The 20060-nt window shown below is 38.6% G+C and overlaps 1 protein-coding gene across 5 annotated transcripts in view; it reads right to left on the bottom strand.

Moving 5' to 3' along the window:
* The window catches only part of LOC106059019 (uncharacterized), a 45433-nt gene extending 30958 nt beyond the window's left edge, over positions 1–14475 (bottom strand). For 2 of the 5 annotated variants that reach the window (XM_056013504.1, XM_056013506.1), the window contains exons 1-5: positions 14160–14475; positions 13581–14007; positions 11778–11970; positions 10689–10755; positions 897–9991 (exon numbers count right to left, since the gene is read on the bottom strand). In XM_056013504.1, the coding sequence (XP_055869479.1) occupies positions 897–9991; positions 10689–10755; positions 11778–11970; positions 13581–13612 (9387 nt within the window). In that variant the 5' untranslated portion in view covers positions 13613–14007; positions 14160–14475. The remainder of the gene's footprint in view (positions 1–896; positions 9992–10688; positions 10756–11777; positions 11971–13580; positions 14008–14159) is intronic. The other 3 variants (XM_056013508.1, XM_056013505.1, XM_056013507.1) reach the window with 3 other exon arrangements.
* Positions 14476–20060: the final 5585 nt, after the last annotated feature.

Genomic DNA, 20060 nt, shown 5'->3' with positions numbered 1-20060 from the left:
ATGATGAACAAATGTGTTACAATTATGAAATTTGGCATTTTAAAACTAGTGCTAATGTAGCATATCATTAAAAAAACAACAACATATTACTAGAATCTAGATAATAAGGCGTAGATTATGTCTTTATTTAGGGCCTAGTGTTGTTAATGTTATGTGTAAGAAATGAAGCCTAGATCTACATTTTAGAAAAAAACCAAAGAAAACAGCTACTGTACAAGGTAGATAAAGCAATGATTCTTCAAATTGGCAGGTTTTATCCATTTCAAAACCACTGCCATAACAATTTGTAACTACTGGATTTAAAGGAAATAAACAAGGAACATGATAAAAGTTTGCAGGCACTTTTTTTTTTCAAAAGAAAGTATTCTTTGGGAAATTCCAAAAAATTTCACACCATTTATACTGTAGTTTATCAACAGAATGGATACATTACATTATCCTTTATACTTTTCAATTCATACTGTTCAATATTTTACAAATCTATTAGAGAAAAATAATCACTCTAAAAGTTGTATAAAGGAATAATTGTCTTAAAAAAAAACTATTTTCCAAGCATAAATATATATGACTAAAGATAAAAATATATATATATCAGACTTTTTAAAAAAGCTTTTACGACTTTTTTTTAAAATATGCTTTTCCATAGTGCAACTTTGATGATAAGAGCAATGTTGAGTGCACTATGGTCCAATTTGTGGACAATATGGGGAGATCTTGGAGATGGTTTCTGTGCTGCCTTTAGACTGCAGCAAACACTATTCAGCTTGAGTCATTATTCAACCTCCACCCACCCTAGTTAGAGAACCAAGTGGTTCTTGCATGTCAACCACACATCCTGCTCAGAATTTGAAAAAAAAAAAAATTTTTAATACGACTCAGTATTGGCTAAAACTAACCTTAAGTGGTCTTTGGGATGATGTGTCAGTACCGGAATCACTACCAGTGTCTCCACCAGTATCTTCTATGCTGGAGGAAGATACAGTGGGTTCATTCACTTCCTCCACGGGGGCACTGCTTCTCTTTTTGGATTTCCCTTTCAGTTCTTGAGGAATGCAAGCATCAAACTCTGCCTCAGCCAAGGAGGAGTTCTCAAAAGATGGTTCCGGCAAGCTGAACAACGCACTCGCGGGTTGTTTTCTTGACTTGTCACCTCTGCTAGGGGTAGTCGGCGTCTCAGAGTTGGAGACGGTGGGCCAGAGCGAGGAAGATTCTGTAACTGTTTGGTCGTCTGGTTGGTTGAATCTTGACTTTCTGACTGGTTTCACTTCTGGCATCTTCACCTGCGTAGGCGATGGGAACCTCTTGCTGCCAAAACTTGAGATAGAATCAGAGACAATACTTGAAACATGAGAAGTTTGCAAAAGTGGAGCGCGGGGTGGAAGTACAGGTCCATGTAAAGCGCCTCCGCGTACCACCGTATATTGTGAATTAGCGTAATGGATTTTGGGGTCGTGAGAAAAGGTAGGGGGAGGGAAAGCATGTGGTGCAGCTTGGGTGTAGGGGACTGGGTGTTGAGCTACAGTTGTGATATGTACTGGCGGAACGGGCTGCTGCTGTTGGTCAAGAGGAATATTATGAGGATGCACATGGACATGGGCAGGCAGGGCTTGCTGAACTGGAGATGGGGTGGGAGGGAGCATGGCAGGAGGAGCGTGGTATGGTCCTGCTTGAAATGGTGGTGGTGGAACTTGGGGCGAATAGTGGGCAGACTGTGGGTGAAACTGATACGGGTTGGTAGGCAATGGAGCTTGGTGGTCAGCAGGGGGTGGTTGGTATTGGTTGGAGACGTCCTGAACGTAAGTCTCATGGCTGGGCTGACCCTGCCAGGGTGTCACAAACTGCTGATGCTCATAAGGCAGTGGATATTGGCTAGAGTAGTTTGGGTCTGGGTATGGGGGTGGCATTTCAATGGTGGCAGGTGGAGGTGGATACATGGAGGAATCTGGTGGTAAATAGGTTGGCTCTATGGGGTAGTGCCTTTGCTCTGAAGGGTACTCTGTTGGATAAGTAGAACTGATCGCTGTTACTTTAAACAGGTCACTTTGACCATCCTGAGTAAGGCTTGTTTTGCTAAGCTCTTCCAAGATGTCTTCTTTAAAGGATCTGTTTTCCTTAGTCTTTGAAGTGTACCTGGTTGCATGATCATCAAGGGACTTTCTGTCCCTTTTAGGACTAGCACTTCTGCTCCGACTTAGGCTTCGGTCATCTCTTTGGCGAGTCCTATCATAGCGCTCACGACTTCTGTCCCTCTCTCTTTTCCTAGATGGACTTCTACTGCGACTTCTGTCTTTGTTTCTTTTCCTGTAAGACTTGGATTTTGACTTGCTAAAGCTCTTTTCTCTCTCAAGGCTTCTGTCTCGGCTCTGGTCTCTATCTCTGCTGCGTTCTCTCTCCCTACTGCGATCCCTGTCAAAGTATTTCTCATACTTGCGCCTTTTACGATCATCCTCTTTGTCATACTGACTTCTTCGCCTTGAGCGGCTGTCTTCATCACCCTTTACTCTTCTCCTGTAATCACTCTCGTCATCATCCCGATTAGGTCTGCGACTATAGCTGTCATTCCTACGCCTGTCATCATTGCGGCGTCTGTCATCATACCCGTCTTCTTTTTCTTTTTTTATCTTCCTCTTCCCTCTGTCGTCACTGTCATCCTCATGTCGCCTACTTCCTTCATCTTCGTACCTCCTCCTGTTCTCTCTCCTATCACTCTCTTCTCTGCTTCTTTTTTTGTCCTCCTCCCCCCTGACAGGCGTCCTGTCTTCATCTTCATCCCTTTTTTTCTCCCTGGCATCAGATTTACTAGATTTCTTAGTTGCACTCTCCCCTTTACCAGTGCCGACTGTGAATTCTGGCCAGGTTGAAGCAGGGGTGTCTTCTTCATTTCTAGAGCTAGTGATCACCTGAACTGGGTAAGCCTCGATATTTCCAGGTGTCACAAACTTAGAACTTATCTGCTCTTCTCTCTTCATCCCCTCTGTGCTGCCACTGGCAGCTAAACAGGATGAATCTATGGGTTCTTCGCTATCCTCTTTAAAAGCAGACAAGGGAATCCTCTCTGGCTCTCCTGGTGGCTCAGGAAGCTGAGCCATTTCTTCAGTGGGGACATCTTCATCACTTGCTTCATCTTCAAACCCGGGAACTAAAGTTTTCTGAATGGTCAATTTACTTCTAAGAACTATATGAATCTTTGAGCCTGAGCCACTGGGCTTAGCTTCTTCAATGTCAGACTTTTTAAATTTAGGACCAGAAATTTGCATGGCAATTTTGGGTTTCAATTCTGCAGCCACAGTATTACTTTTTCTAGCAGGAGATTCCAGGGATGCAAGACCCTTCTTTGAAGGTTCCTCCTCAGGTTCTGGGGGAAGCTTTGGAAGAGGGCCGATTGCAAGAGGCGACTGAGAGAGTGGAATTTTAGGCAGCATGCCAATGGCCAATGGAGACTGATTAAACCTCTTTTTTCTTTCAGCCAACAAGGTAACTGCACTCTGACTTTTGGGAGGCGATGACATGGGAGGGGTCAAAACTGAAGGAGTATTGTCCAGCGGAGAAGTGACAGGGGGTAAAGAGGACAGCTGGCCATCTGATGTGGACTCTGTCTGCATTGAGATTGGCAAAGGTACTGAAATTTCCTGCTGCTCAGGCTTGGGTGACAAAGGCACTGGTGCTATTAACTTTGGTGGATCTTCTGGTAATGGAATGCTAGAAGCGTCAAAATTTATGTTTTCTGCAAGTGCTGAAGGTTGACTTAAAGGAAGCTGTATAATTTCTTTCAGTTTAGACTCTAAAGCAAATTCATCTTGCCTTTTCATACCTACAGCTTCTTCAGTATTAGCATCAGATTTTGAAAGTAACAGTTCTTTATTACTTCCTCCTTCTTCTTTTACAGTCTTTGATGCTGGTGGTTTCTCTACTGGTGCAGAATCTATACTTTTGGTAAGCAAAGGCAATGATTTTACATCTGCCTCCCCTTTACTGAACAACTCCAAGACTTTCGGGTCATCGATTTTGGGCTGAGCTAAAATTGATGAGATTTTAGGGCGTTTAGAAATCTGAACTGCATTAGGTTGCTCCAATTTCTTTTGCACAGTTTTTGATCCATCCTGACTTGTTTGAGAGACAGGTAAAGCTGATGCAGTATTTGAAGATGGAACACTACTGAGTGATAATGGCACCACCACTGTAGGAGGCTGGAGTGTTGGAATGGACACTGAAGGAGGTGGAATAGCTTGTTGGGGCACATGGCCAGCAGGAGCTTGATGAAATCTGCTTATTCTATATTTAATGGGAGCTTCAGGTTCCAAGGAAACAGGTGGTTGCACTGAAGAGGCTGGCAAAACAACAGTGGGTTTATTTACTGGCAAAACAACAGTGGGTTGATTTACTGGCAAAAGTATTACTTGTGGAGGCATTTGAGCTACAACACCTGAAGGTGGTACTGGAGCTACAATGCCTGGCGGAGGTACTGGAGCTACAATTCCTGGTGGAGGTACTGGAGCTACAATTCCTGGTGGAGGTACTGGAGCTACAATTCCTGGTGGAGGTACTGGAGCTACAATTCCTGGTGGGGGTACTGGAGCTACAATTCCTGGTGGAGGTACTGGAGCTACAACACCTGGCAGTGGTACTGGGGCTACAATTCCTGATGGAGGTGCTGGAGTTACAACACCTGGTGGTGGTACAGGAGCTACAATCCCTGGCAGAGGTATGGGAGCAACCATGCCTGATGGAGGCACAGGAGTCACTGGTGGAGGCACTGGAGCTACAGTTCCTAATGGAGTCAGTGAAGTGACTACAGCATGTGAAAGGCTTGCTCCTTGCTTGCTCAAGTAAGCCTGTGAAGTGCTGGAACTTTGCATCGAAGCCCATCCTGTGCTGATGTTAGGAGGCAGCACTGGTGGAGGAACAGCTTTTGGTAGAGCTTGTGGCAAGATGGGATATGTCACAGGCATGACAGTTGAAGTGGAAAGGCTAGCCTGCACTGGGCATGAAAAGTTCTGGGACAATGAAACCTGATGGGACTGGACAGGTGGCAAGGGATGAGATCCAGGGAGTGGTATCGTTGAAACATCCTTAATCAAGGATGAAGCATTCTGGAGCAAAGTTGTACTTGGTTGGTTTTCTCCGGTTAATGAAGAGAGAGGAAGATGTGGGTATGCAACCAATGGGATGTCTAAAGCTGGTCCTCTGTTCACTGATACTGGAGCAGCAACTGGTTTGATCAGAGGCACACTTAAAGATGTTGTAATTAATGGAATAGGCAAAGGCATGGAGGTAACTATCCCAAAAGAATGGTCACTGTGTTTTGACAGTCCTTCAGTTTTAGATGGCAGTTTGATTAGAGTTGCAGAGGGACTTGCATCAAAAATATCATCAGCATCCTCAAGAGAAGGATGAGAAGGTGAGTAGGCTTCTTCCTCTGCAACTTTTGTTTGTGGAGGTGATGAGGCCTGTTGAGTTATTTCTTCTTCGCAGTTTTTCTCTGAAGATGAATTTTTAGGTGCACATTTTTCCACTGTTTTCAAATCATCTAAAGAAGCATCAGGAATTATTTCAGGTGCTACTTCTTTAGGAACAAAATTGTATTGCTCAAGTTGAGCTGAGACAACACCAGAACAACTCTCAACAGAAGAATTATCTGATTTAGGCTCAACCATTTGGCCTTTCTCTGATTCAGGCTCAACAATATGGTCTTTCTCTGATTCAGACTCAACAATAAAGTTTTTCCTTGTTCGGGGTTCAACAATAGAATCTTTTTCTGTTTTAGGATCAACCATCAGGGCTTTATCAGGTTCAGGCTCAACACTAGGGGATCTACCTGTTGCAGTAATAACTAAAGAATCGTTCCCTGATTCAGCTACAGTGTTTGCAGTAGAGATTTGACTAATCTCTGAATTTTGTTCAACTTCACTGTCAGAGCTGTCACTCCCATAGTCAAGTGCTAGGCTAAGTCTACTTTTAGGTTTCTTGGGAGATTCCATAACTGGTCTGGCCTCTGACTCTTCCATTTCCCACAGTGGAACATATTTGAACTTTAACCGCTGAGCAGGAACATCTGGCTTCTTTTCTTTCTTTCTATCCACCTTGTTCGCCTTCCGAATGTCATCACTGTCACTGTCTTCTTCAAAAGGATGCACTTTATTATTTTTCAGATCCTCTGCCTGGGACAGTTTTACTGTTTCTGAACATGCACCTTCATCTTTAGAGAATTGTTCTTGCTCAAGCTTTGTATTTAATGGGACAGAGCCTTTGTCATCAGGATTCATAGTATCTTCGCACACCTTGGTCGGAAAGTCAGGTTTGCTTTCCAAAAGAGCAGACACTGGTTTTATCTTTTTAACACTGCCAGCTATGGAAAACTTTATCTGTTTGTCTTTTGTGCTGACCTGACTATCCACTTTGCTGGCCTCTTGTTCTGGCACATTCTGAACATGCAATATTTCAGAAGGCAAACGTTGCGAAGCAGAACTTTCAAGCCCTTCTGAGGCTTCCCCATCAGATATGTCCATTGGTTCAACCACTAAGGAATCTGAAAATTCTTTTTTCTCCATCTTTGCGTCTTCTTTCAGTTTGATTTCCTCTCCAGGTAAGGGTATTTCACTGGGAATAGGTATGGTCGTTAGATCGATATCGATATCTGCTGACAGGCCCTCTTCAGCCTTCACAAGAATTTCAGTAGAGCTGCTCATATCTTGTTCTTTTTTTATTGTTTTTTCTGGGGAAAGGCTCGACTTTATATGTTTTGACTGGGATTTATCCTCACTGCCACGTTTTCTATAGTCTGAGTACCTATCTCGGGAATCTGAACGTGAACGCCCTCTTCTGTATCTTTCTCGTCGACCTCTGCCAGGACTTCTATAGTGTCTGTAAAAACTATTTCTTTCATATGACCTTGACCGTGACCTATTTCTCCAATCTCTAGCAGCTCTACCCTTAGAGCTAGATCTTGACCTGTTACGTCTGCCTTTCATTCTAACAGGGGATTTTTGTCGAAAAGATGTCTGGCCTTTGCGATATTTCTCTACAGATCTGGAGCGTTCAAGTTTTTCTCTAGATTTAGACCTGTCTCTGCGATCTCTGATTCTTTCTGAAGACTTCGACCGATCTCTTCTATCTCTAGATTTTGATCCATCTCTTTTATCTCTATTTTTTTCAGAAGATTTGGATCTGCCTCGTCTGTCCCTAGTTCTCTCTGGTGATTTAGACCATTTTTCCTTTGATTTTTCTGAAGACTTTGATCTTCCTCTTTTCTCATAGATTTTGTCAGGTGATTTAGATTTCTCTTTTTCTTTAATTCTGTCGGAAGATGTGGACCTTTCTCTTTTTTTATTAATTTTTTCTAAAGACATTGATCTTTTCTTTCTTTCTCTCACACGATCAGCTGATTTAGATCTGCCCCTCCTTTCTATCTGTTCAGGTGACAAAGATTGTTTTTTTCTTTCAGGACTTGGTTCAGGAGATTTATCATTAGTACTTTCATTTATCTCTTCTTTATCAGAGGTTTCTATTTTGCTTTCACTTTTCCTGACTATTTCTTCAGAATCAACTATGTCCTCTTTTTTCTCTTGGATAGTTTCTGTCTCTGTGATCTCTTTCACAGAATCATGTACTGATGTATCTGTTCTGCCTTCATCCATAGACTGGTCTGGGTCATTTGACATCGTACTGTATTCCTTCAAGTATTTCATTATCTTTGTTTTGTCAGGCTCATTCTTAGGTTTGGGTTTCTCTTCTTTGTAACTAAACTCCTCTTTTTCACTGTACTCCTTCAAGTAAGTCACCAGCTTGGCTGTGTCAATATCAGCCTTTGATTTGGTAGACTCTTCTTTCTTCTTCACATCTGGCAACAGCTTTTCAGCAATGTGCTTTCCCTTGGGTTCCTTCTCTGATGTTACTTTTTTCACTTCTGGCTTTTCAAGAGTCTCATGGCCCTCCTCCGTGCTGCTTCCTTCGTGGCGCTTCTTTTTCTTCTTACCTTTTTTCTCTTTGCTTCTGTGCTTTTTCTTGTCCCTGCTCCTTGTGCTGTCAAAGTCTTCGTCATTGCTGCTACTGTGTCTAGCCTTGGAGGTTTTGACATTGGCTTGGAAGTTTTTATCTGTCTGAAGCCTGGCGGATCGTCTCCAGCTCAGATCTAATGTTTCATAACTCTTAGCAGGAAGCCTTTGGAGCTCAACTTTAGGGTGCCCATAAAAGTCATAGGTAGATGTTGGGAGAGGGTTTTTTTCTTTCTCTTCTTCATCCTCGTCCTCTAGTTCCCATTTACTTTTCCCAGGAATCGCAGAGACATCAACAAGAACTTGCTCTGGTGCAAGTGGGTGCTCCTCAAAGCCAAAAGTTGAATGTTTTGTTCTGGAAGAATCCTTGTTGGGTGGAAGTTTTTTCTGAATAGCAGCCTTTTCATCTTCAGAACTAGAAGAGCTAGTTCTTGTCCTTTTATTTCTGAGATCTCTCCGTGAGCTGCGTCTTGAAACTTCTTCATTTCTTTCCCTGTGTCCATGATGTTTTTTAGAACTGGACCTGTTTTGATCTTTGGAACTGCTACGTTGGTCCTTTACCACATCAGATTGAGGTTTTTCCTTTTCCTCAGATTGAAGCTTTTCCTTTTCCTCAAATTGAGGCTTTTCCTTTTCCTCAAATTGAGGCTTTTCCTTTTCTTCAGACTTGTTTTTGGCAGGTGATTGCAGCTCCTTGCCTTCAACATCTGCAAGATCATTGCGAGTCACTTGAAACCCATTTGTCTCCACTGATCTCCGAATAACAAGTTTCTGAAGATGTTTCTTACTATCCTCATCCTCTTGTGAATCTGGATCTAGAGATTTATTGGCAACAGTTTCTGCTGTATCCTGCTCCTGTTTTGTATCATGGAGAGGTTGAGAACTAGTTTGCACTAAATCCATTTCTACATCTTCTCTGGAAACAGGAACATCATCTGAATTTTTTTCAGATGAAGTGTCCAGAATTAAATTTACTTCTTCTTCCTTTTTATTATTCACATTTTCAGATTTATTCGTTTCTTTTGAGGTTAATTTTTTCAACGGTGAGGGACTTCTGCGTGAACGTTCGCGACTAAGACTTCGACTTCTTCTAGAACTTCTGGTTCTCCTGTGACTTCCTTTCAAAACATCTTGCTGCTTAGTACTTCTGTTCCTGCCATTGTCTTTATCTGTTTTCTTATCATCGGAATCTTCAGATTTTATCCTGGAGGAGCGCCTCCTTGGAACATTATCATCAGCCTCTACATTTTTGTCTTCCTGGTGCTTACTTCTCCCCCTTCTGGAGGAAGACTCCTCCCTTTGATGAGACCCTGACTTGCTCTCCTCCACCTTCTTTGGGTCTTCATTTCTAGACTCCCTCCTCGCTGCCATCCTGTCACTACGTCTCAATGGCCTGTCTTCAGACTCCTCCTTTTTAGGCTTCTTTCTATCTTCCTCTTTCTCATCTGACTTGGTCCACTTGCTTGTCGCAGAAGCTTTAAGATCTTCATGGCTAATCTCAGTTTCAGCAGAAGATGCTGAGCTGCTGGTGGCTACTGTTGAGTTAGCACTAACAATAGAGTTGGAGTTGAACACTATGGTCATACTTGGAACCTGTGATGGCTTGAACATCTCGTGCTTCTTGGACACTTTGAATCTGGTTGGGACATACTCGCCTGCAGAGGTTTTCTCAATAATCTGTTTTTCAGCTTCTGCCTCGGCTTCATTCTTCTCTTCTCCTTCATCGGGGGCAAGATTCAAAGGGTTCAACTTGGTGCTTTTATTGAGCTGAAATAAGACCTTGGCCTTCCCTGAGCTGGGATCGGAAGCTAGTTTAAACTGTAGCTTGTTAGACATTCTCGTTCCAGAACTGGATGGCACTGGTTTTGGCATAGAGGTGGTTGAGCTTTTTGATGCTGTTTCAGAGGTAGACTCTGGAAGCAATGAAGGGGGCTCATCCCCCCTAGTATCAGCATCACTGAGCTCCCCTGCTGGTTCAAGATTTGGAATATCTTCAATGCCTATAAATATATTAAAAATTAAAGTTAATTAAAGTTACATTTTCTTAAATATGTTGACATTTATTGTCAGTTAAAAAAACAAATACAAAGCTCTACTTAATGAGTAAGGTTTCGCATATTACCATCTTTGTTAAAAACAAAATACCACCAATCAAATAGTGAATTCCTCTTTAAGTTTTTAAAATTTGTTTCTTTAGTTATGGCTAATAAGAAATATTAACAATTTTAAAACTGTTTCAATAAATTAGGTTGTTAATAAAATTTGTTCCTTCTGTTACTTTGATAAGGAGCATGCTACTAGTTTTTTTTTGCTTTGTATTATTTTTACTGTAAACAAAATTTTGTTTTACAAGCTTACAAACAATGTGTTATAAACCAATACTCTTACCCATCTACACAATGTATATTACATATTTGGATAGATCTATATAGGATAATTATACAAAATAAAGTTTTCTGTAACTCTCATGTGATTTTAAAATAATATACAATAATTCAATCACTAAAAATAAACCCAAGATTAAATATATATGGTGTACAGTGAGCCACTATATTATTAGCAACATTATATTCAGACACATGAAATTTCTTTTTTTAGCTTTTCAGAATTTACATATTTTATCTGTAATTTTTTTTTTCATTAATTTTTTTTATCAACAACATCTGACATATTTTGAGAATAAACAATTCATTCTACCTTTCTCTGGATGATTTAGATGGAATGATTCTTGACTGCTTGTAGTCTCAGGAATATCTTTATCACTCTGAAATGCACAGATTTATAGTTGTAGATTTTAAAAAAATTGTATACATTGACAAAGTGCTTATTTTACTCACCAAATATAATTCAATACTTGGCTATTTAAAAAAAAAATGTGATACCAAAAACTGGTAAAGATGAGCAAGACATTGACAGTCAAGGATATGTACGGAGCTAAAATATGTAGGGCCACTTATGACTAACTATAAGCAGCTGTTGACACACACCCATCTTAATCTGGCATAGCAAGAATAATTGACATAACATCTCATCTTACAGTCACAAGGGGCCTTATGTATGATCCTAAATCCAGTTTGTAAGGCACATTGGTCAAAATAATAGGAGACTTATGAGAGGGTAGCAAAGCACAAAACAAATGTTTCAAGGTTCATTGTAATTTAAAGTGCATTTCACTTCATTTTTAATTATCTAACTTTTTTGTTATGTCTTTAATGTCACTGTCTAGTTTTAACATTTTCAAAATGTAATTCTTTGTGCTTAAAGTAATGGAAAAACATGAAAGAAAAAGGTCTGTAAAATATGGCCTGATTTCTGAGTCTATATTACTCTCATGAATTGGAAGAACTTAAGATGCCTAGATTCTAGCAATTTTTAAAATTTTATTTAGCCAATTGTCAATCAAAATTTATTAAATTCAAATTTTATGGAAAAAAAAAAAGAAAAACAAAGAAAATTTTTGTACTAGTAAAAGTTACAATGAAAAATGGTATATATACTATATACATATAACCTTACACCAAATAAGAAAAAAATTAAAATGATGCAATAGGCATAAAATAAATTTCTATAAGTTTGGGAATCAGAAGAATTATTTTTTTATTCTGCATTTCTAAAGTCTTTAAGATATTATCATATAAATTACAGACACTCCTTTAAAAGATAAAATAATTAAGTCCTACATCTGTGCATTTAAATCTAGTTGTGCATGTTAATTAGAGACTAAGTCATCCGTATTCCTGAATGATTCAATGAACCCATTCCATGCTCTATAGACAGTTTCATTACCTGTTCTTTTTCTGCCTTTTCTATAGCCTGACATTGCTCTGCTGCCTTCTCATGCCTTTTCTTTTTCTTTTTCCGTCTCCTGTCTTTTGTCTTTACATCTTTCTCTGAAATTTGACCAGACTTTGAGCCTTCTGGTGATGAGGGAGGTAGTGGAACTTGGGAAAGATCGATATCCATAATATGCGGTTCATCCCTGCAAGATCATAAGACATTAATAACAAAATATTACAAAATGAAATTAGTGATTGAACATATCAAAGACAAATCTATGGTAACAAGTGTTCTTGCTTTACAAACTAAAAGAAAAGTATGTCATTTATTTAATGCTATAGAATTCATTGACAGTCAAACAGATGTGTACAATAAATATTAGATTTACATAAGCTTAACATTCTGTTATGTTTTTCTCAATGTTGCCAACTTTCTCAAAATAAGTATCTTCTCTACACTTTTATCTAAATATATTGTTTTGATAACTTAATAAAATCTTGAGTTAAAAGTACTTTAACAAGGTGCTCAGTAAGTTTAATTTTAGTTTTTAATAGTAACTAGATATAGAATTGAGAGGACAGCTCTAAATTTTAGAGAGAGATTTAATATTTAATATATCTATCTATAGGCAGTTTTTATGACTTGGGCCAGTAGCTTAAACATCTAGTCATGAAATGTTTTGAAAAATGTGTGCTTAAAACAACTACTAACAAAAGACAGTAAGAGTCTAGATCCCCACCAGTTTGGCTACAAAGCAGTCAGGGGAACCGAGAATGCAATTTTATTGCTTTTTGACCAGTTCTATTTCTCAATACACCAAATCGTTCATATATATGCAAAAGCACTGTTTTCCTCAGTTTTTAACACCACAGAGACATCTTATGATCAACAAACTGTGTACAAACTGGTCCATTGACAACTTTTTAGAACTGAATGGCACAACAATTCAAGAACTCAGAAGGAAAAAAGAAATTATATATACCAATATATACCAATACTTCAAGTCGACTCATACAGATATTTTGGTGTCATTGTAGAAAACAGGTTTTCATTGGAAGACCACAGAGTGGCTATTTTTTTTTTGTACAAGCTGAATAGCTTTAAATTAATAAAGAGCATCTTGGCTAACATTTACTGTGCAACTATACAATATCTTCTAACATATATGCAATTATTTGTTGGCAAGGCAATGTGTCATCCAAAGTGTTGCACTGCTTGAGCATTCTTAAAAAAGGAGCAAAAAAACGACAAATATATATATTGTAAGCACAACCCGACCATATTTGAACAAACTTTCTAATAATGATGTCTCAGCAAAGATGGAAAAATCTTAGAAGACAAACACCAACCACTCCATTAATATCAAGTCAATCAAGAGTGACTTCTCTGTCCTTTAAGCCATTTAAGGCTAGAAACAACTGGTACAAAATCTTGTTTGTTACTTAAATTCTGTCAGACAGTATAAGCACTACTTGTTTACTAAGGAACATGAAAAAGATCAAGGCTTCCATGTATAGTCCACTGTAGTCATTCAATAGAACTTCTCCAAAGTCCAATATATTGTTGTCTTTACTAAAGACTTTAGTGAATTTAGCTTTAATTTTTTTTCAAAGTCCTTGTTGCCTTGTAGTCACAAAAATTTCCAACAAGGATCAATGAAGCAGTCATAGTCTTAGTATAGAGTAGACTATAGACTATTACTTAGATCCAGATCTATTATCTTCTATACCAACTAGATCTAGAGTATTCTAGAGCCATTAATTAAATAGATCTGATTCTAGTTATTGTTAAATAGACTTCATTTGTACTTACTCAGTAGGACAAGCTGGGTCATAGTCATCCATTTTATGTTACAATTAGATCTAATAGATCTATATAACACAATTTGATTGTTTGCAAACTCTTAAGAGTATGCCTTCCCTAAGTAACTTTAGTCAATTTAATGGTAGATCTTAGGGCTGTCATTCCTCAGAATTCCTGTGTGTGTGTGTTAGAATCTATTTTTTTTTATTCAAGTACAGACTCCTGCTTCACAAGTTGAAAGTAACTGTGATAGCTCATATAGCTTCAACTGCCATAGCAATTGGTAATGTCGACAGTTAAACCTAAACCACTTCCACGGATTTGTCTAGAGAACTAGTCTAGTGCTGGCTTGGCCTAAATAAATTCACCTCAAAGTTCAGGTTGTCTCCAACACAGATTTACGCAAACAAAGCTTCAGTTCGAGTTGACAAATTAACTGTAACAAAAGAAAAACAAATAATAATGTATTAGATATTAGTTGAGATCTGTTTCTAAACAAATAGTAAATAACACTGTCTTAACAGTCACAATAGCTAGATCTAGAGATCTAAATATCTATCAAGAATGATTCCCGTTTACTCTACACACCAGACACAAATCACACAAAAATCGTAACACGGTGCTGTACCAGTAATAGATCTAGATCTGGATGGGTTGACCTTATTATTTTAATGTCGCAAATATTATATTTCTAAGCGTCCATAAAGATAGTCGTAAAACTGTGGGGGGAAATATATTTCTAAATCTAGACTCCAGAAATCTAGATCTAATATAGATCTAGATTCATTCATCCTCTGTTCATCAAAGGGATAAAGCTGGGATAGTAAAATTTAAAAGGGAAAAAAATAAATGAGATCTAGCCAATAAGTCTGTAGTCTGTACTAAAAAAAAAAAGGTTGAATCAATAGAGCAAACGCAAATCTATGTGAAACTAGGAACCGGTTTCGAGAGTAATATTATAAATTTATAGTCTATTTACCGAAAGAAAATAGCTCCAGAAAAAATCTAAGAAGTAATTACTTAAGCGTCAACATGATTATAAAAAAAAAATTACGCCCCCTGGAAACTAGATCTAATCTAGATCTACCACTTTGTAAAAATAATGTATTTCGAGATATAGACCTAGATCTAGCTTTTTTTTTCTCAGTTTCCATTTGGATATCTAAATATGTTTCTTTATAAATCACAGAATTGAACAATAGAAATATCACTGCTATCATAAGTCATGATAAGTTGTTTTTATATGGACTGTTGTGGTCGTCCGACGTCTATTGCATGTTTGAAATTTTCATACAGAATTAAAAGAAGATAAACCTCTCCCATTACGGCGGAGAATGGCGGCGAACTCGGTGCGAACCTAGCTGTGACCACCGCGACGACAGTCCATCCTATTATAAAGCACATGCCACACCACACAGCTATCCACCTGCTGGCTAAAGTATAATAAATATACATCTTAATGTTGTATGCGACCTGCACATTTGGCCACGCCTGATGCAGAAAACCGTACGTTGTCCAACGGGGGTCTATTTAGGCTACGTTTTCTTATCGTGTCGTGTACTACGCCTTGGTCTTCGCAAGGGCTTTTATTTGGGTCTCAAATATGTTTCCTTCGAACTTCTTGAAAGTTCCGTATAGGGCCTATAACCTAGATAAATAGGCCTACAATAATATTAAATTCCAATTTTAGTTTAATTGTAAAATTGCACCCGCATATGCCCATGCGTCCTCTGCTTGTGACTCCGCAACTCAAGAAAACATGAATTTAAACTAGATCTAGAAGAATCGCAAAATAGTCTATAGCAGTGTTTCCCAAACCTTTTCCTTAAAGGAACACTTGACACATTCTGTGTATTTAGCGGAACACTTTGCTTATTTTTTTAGAGAGATTAATTCACGTAGTGGCCTACTAGTTATAATTATTGCAGTGGTTCGTGGAACACCTATTCAGCCTTGGTCTCGCTGAACACAGTTTGGGAAACACTGATGTATAGTAACTGTGAGAGTTAGAATAACAACTGATCATAAGACAAAAAAAAAAGGGGGGGGGGTAGGTCAAGGGATCATGTGGTCATGTCAACATCAGATATGTCTATAAGCCATTCAATTAGTGCATTTTAAAATTAAAACAGGAAAGCAGCCTTAGAATTGGTTCCACCGAACTTCCGCTGTGCCGACTGTAGTCAGGCACTTTCATTATGCAAGGCTGTTGCTATGAAACCGTTCGTCCTCATGCTTCAGGGAGGGATGTAAAAGTAAAGTTCCTCTTTCAGACCTTGGGATCTATAGGGCAGATGATGTGAAGGTCATCTGTTTCTATGGCCCTCGGTTAACGATGGTGTCATGTGGCCAGCACAACGACCAACCGCCTTTACTTTTCCCCAACTAATGTCAGATACACAGTCTTCACCAGGATTCGAACCCGGTACCGCTCAGCCACCGCGCCCCTGAAGCGAACTTGGTCACATAGTTAATCTCGTTAAAGAAACGTTATTAGAACACTCTTTAGCATTGTCAAGTGGGCCGCTTAAATTCTTTCTTGATAGAATGCTTCTAAGCATTTTTTTTTTAACTTTTACAATTGACACTTCTACATCATTACTTAATCTAACCAACCCGACGTCTTCCAAAGTAGAAAGTAGCATGCGTACTACATTGGGATTTCGAAGGAAACTTTTCATTTCTGAAACGATTTGTCAATGGCATAATAATGTCAGTTTAATTTAAAAAGAGAACTGAAAAATGCAAAGATATATAAGGAAAAAAGGCACTTCCGGCCCAATTTATGATTCTACTTTTTAATCAAAGTAACGAAATGCATTAGTCCAACATTGCCCATTGGAGAAATGGTCTGTCTACAAAATACTACCGTAATTCAGCACACCGGTTTTCAAAGAAGCTTTTGGTTAGGGTGAGGTACTTCTCTTAAGACAAGAAATGTGATTTCAAACCAGTAAATAATTTTAGTGTTAACTCTAACAGAAGGCCTCACAGATAGTTATCTACATCTGGTCTGAAATTCTAAAAACTCAAAATTTCATTTCGCATAATTCGTTTAAAGATTTCAATGCAGACGATGTAGGAGCAGAAGTAGCCTTATAATAGGCCTACTATTCAACTCACATTGCTTCCACGTCAATTGGAAGAAATTCTGCAGATGTTGTTTTTTTTTTTTTTTTTTGCCAGATGTACTATATGGGTTAAGTAGAAATTATTAAAGAAACTATATTTAACCCCAATCTGATTTTTAAAAGAATCTGGACATTGATTGACTTTTAAGATAATATAAGATAAAATAAGATTATTGATTACAAAAAATGGAAATTTAGTATTTCTTTAATTGTCGACGTCAGCATTAAAAATATAAAAAATATTTTTCCTGGACGTTGCCTCTTTCTTCTTCTTCTTCGTTCTCATTTTAATGTTGGAGCGTTCAGATGACTAGACCAATATATGAGATGAACTGTTGGAGCGTTCAGATGACTAGACCAATATATGAGATGAACTGTTGGAGCGTTCAGATGACTAGACCAATATTTGAGATGAACTGCGCAGTGGTTTCCAAATCAGACAGCTCTCCATCTAGTTTTCTTTCTATTGGGGTGTTTTGGGGCCAGTGTCTTGTACGGGCCTCTTGGTAAAGAGAGCAGCTTTGGAGGACATGGTCAGCATTCTCTGGTGATACTCCTCATAGGCAGATTTCACTGGTTCCAATTTTGAGCTTCCGGTACATGTGTTGTCGCATTCTGTTGTGTCCAGTCCTGAGTCGAAAGATTAGACGTTGGTCTTGTCGGGATAGCTTATAATATGCATCATCTTTCTTGTGATTTGGATGTGAGCTTGTTCATTTCTCATTTATTTCATTTACTATCAGTGGCGTCACTATGGGGGGGGGTGCGGTCCACACCGGGTGACACCCGATAGGGGGGTGACACCCAAGTGAAAAAAATGCACTTTTGGAATAACTGACAATTTTTAAAAAGTAATTTTCAGTCGCTAAATATTGTAACATGTTGTTCACAATTGATAAATAGATCTATATATATATATTAAAATATTTCGGCTAAACATAGTTTAATTTTTAAATGCAATTCTACAAATAGTTCAAAACGTTACATCATACTTTATATTTCAAAAGCAGATGTGAAACCTTACTTTCAGCTGTATAGTAGATGCATGTCATTGCATATTTATAAACACTGCTTTAATTTTAACAATGTTTTTATCGAATCTACTGAAATAGAAGTTAGCACCGTAATATCAGGATGCCAACCAATAGTCACTGCTCAACAAATGACGACATTCTCCAGGCATAATATATTATTGAAATCTCGCATGTAATTAATGTACATTTTGTAGAATTGGAAAGTAAATAAGTTATAATTGAGATTTCTGAAGTTGAATGTAAAAGAAATTCTAGCCAAAATGAAGGAAATGTTACAATAAATCAGTTGAATGATGTAGACCAGTATTTCAGGGGATAGTTTCTTCTTGTCGGGTGCCAATTTCACATGAATTGCGCAGAAAATTATCTAGAGCAAAAGGAAAGGGTTCCGATGCCTCATATTTGGGATGATTTAGTCACTTAATAGCAAGCGATTGTATGTTATTATGTTGTCAACTATTTTCAACTTATTCAATAGAATTTGAATACAAATTATTATCTATATTTTATTAGTGGTGGAAATAAGGTCCGAAATTGTAACATCAAAAGACGTATGAAGATTAGTCATCAGGATAGGGAAATTAGAAAACAAGAGCATTCGGCTACTTTGATTGATGTTAAAAAAGAAAAACAATGGACGGATATATTGCACGGACTGTGTCTATAAAAGCACAATATTTTTTACACTTCGTGACCATTTTAACGACGAGTCTTTATGAAATATAGAATTTCCATGGAAATGTTTTGTGGATAAAACCCATAACTGAAAGTGTATCTACACTGTGGACACGTTTATAAACGTTTTAGAAAATCACGTAAAAGATATAGTCCTACTTATAAGAGTCAGAATTACAGTATTTTGTTTGAAAGCACACCTGGCATAGTACACACTGATGATATTCATAAGTGATAAGATTTTAAGGGAGAAAAAGCTGGTAAGACCGACTTAATATCTGTAAATCTACTTAATGTCTAGAAATGAGTGAGCTTGAATTTATGATGTGTCGAGATCAGGAATATACAAAAAGGCAGCTTCGGTGCACGGAGGCGCGGTGACTCAGTGGTAAAGCGCTTGGCTTCCGAACCGAGGGTTCCCGGTTCGAATCCTGATGAAGACTGGGAGTTTGAATTTCAGGATTTTAGTGCGCCTCCAAGTCCACCTAGCTCTATTGGTACCTGACATTAGTTGAGGAAAAGTTAAGGAGGCTGGTCGTTGTGCTGGCCACATGATGCCCTCGTTATCCGTGGGCCGCAGAAACAGATGACCTTTCCATCATCTGCCCTATAGATCGCAAGGTCTGAAAGCGGTTCTTTACTTTTTTTTTTTTTTTTTTTGGCTTCGGTGTATGAAGCCAAAAAGGAGTTCAGGAAATCTTAAAAACCAACAGAAAAGCTATTTAATAGATGTGTATAGCATTCACTTAATCCATGTAGTCAACATTCTCTTTTCAGACAGTGTTTCTTGCCTATAATTTTTGGTACAATGGCACAGTTTTCTTTCTATAGGGTTGTTTTGTTTGAGCCTCTTGAAAGAGAATTCAGTTTCTTGTGACATCCACAAGAGCAAATTTCATTGGTCCCAATTTACAGCGTACGAAGCAGGGGCGGACTGGCTATATGAGCATTCGGGCAAATGACCGGAGGGCCGGTACCCAAATGTCCGGTAGGACCATAGTAATCGTTTTCTTTTTTTTTAAATCACGTGTGTATTTTATGTCACTAAGGCACGTATTAAATCGTTAAAGGTTTTATAGTATTCTCTTACAAAAGGGGCCCTATGAGCGACGTATTTTTATTCACTGTATGCATGCGTACATCAATCGATACATTATCGTATATCTTCTTATCTTATATGATACAGACGTTACTTCAAAAAAGAAGATACTTACATCCTAAGCGTCACGCTTCCAGTCAGGCATGTTAACTGATGACTTAAATTCTGCCTGGCTGACTCAGGCAACCAATTCCAACTTAACAGAATGATTTTGAGGATAGGTAGACCTAGAACTGGATGTCCATCATATAATATACAATTTATGGGCCGGATGAAATAGAAATGCCCGGGCCGATTTTGAAACTCAGTCCGTCCCTGGTACGAAGCACACGTTGCCTAATTATGTTCTGTTCGATTCTGAAGCGAAAAATTTTAATTGGTCATGTCGGGATAGCTTATAACATGCGCCTGTTTGTAATTTGGATGAGAGGTCGCTTGCCATTGTCATTGAGACTTACAAGAGCTGTCCTTAGTTGCTGTACATAGGAGGCCAGAGGCGTAGTGAGGAAGGGCGAAAAGGGGAACACGATGCCCCGATCGCCACCCTCAG

This window comes from Biomphalaria glabrata, chromosome 16 (genome assembly GCF_947242115.1).
Source record: "Biomphalaria glabrata chromosome 16, xgBioGlab47.1, whole genome shotgun sequence".
Classification (NCBI taxonomy): domain Eukaryota; kingdom Metazoa; phylum Mollusca; class Gastropoda; family Planorbidae; genus Biomphalaria; species Biomphalaria glabrata.
The sequence above is the reverse complement of the archived record's forward strand: the minus strand, read 5'-3'. Positions and strand labels throughout refer to the sequence as shown.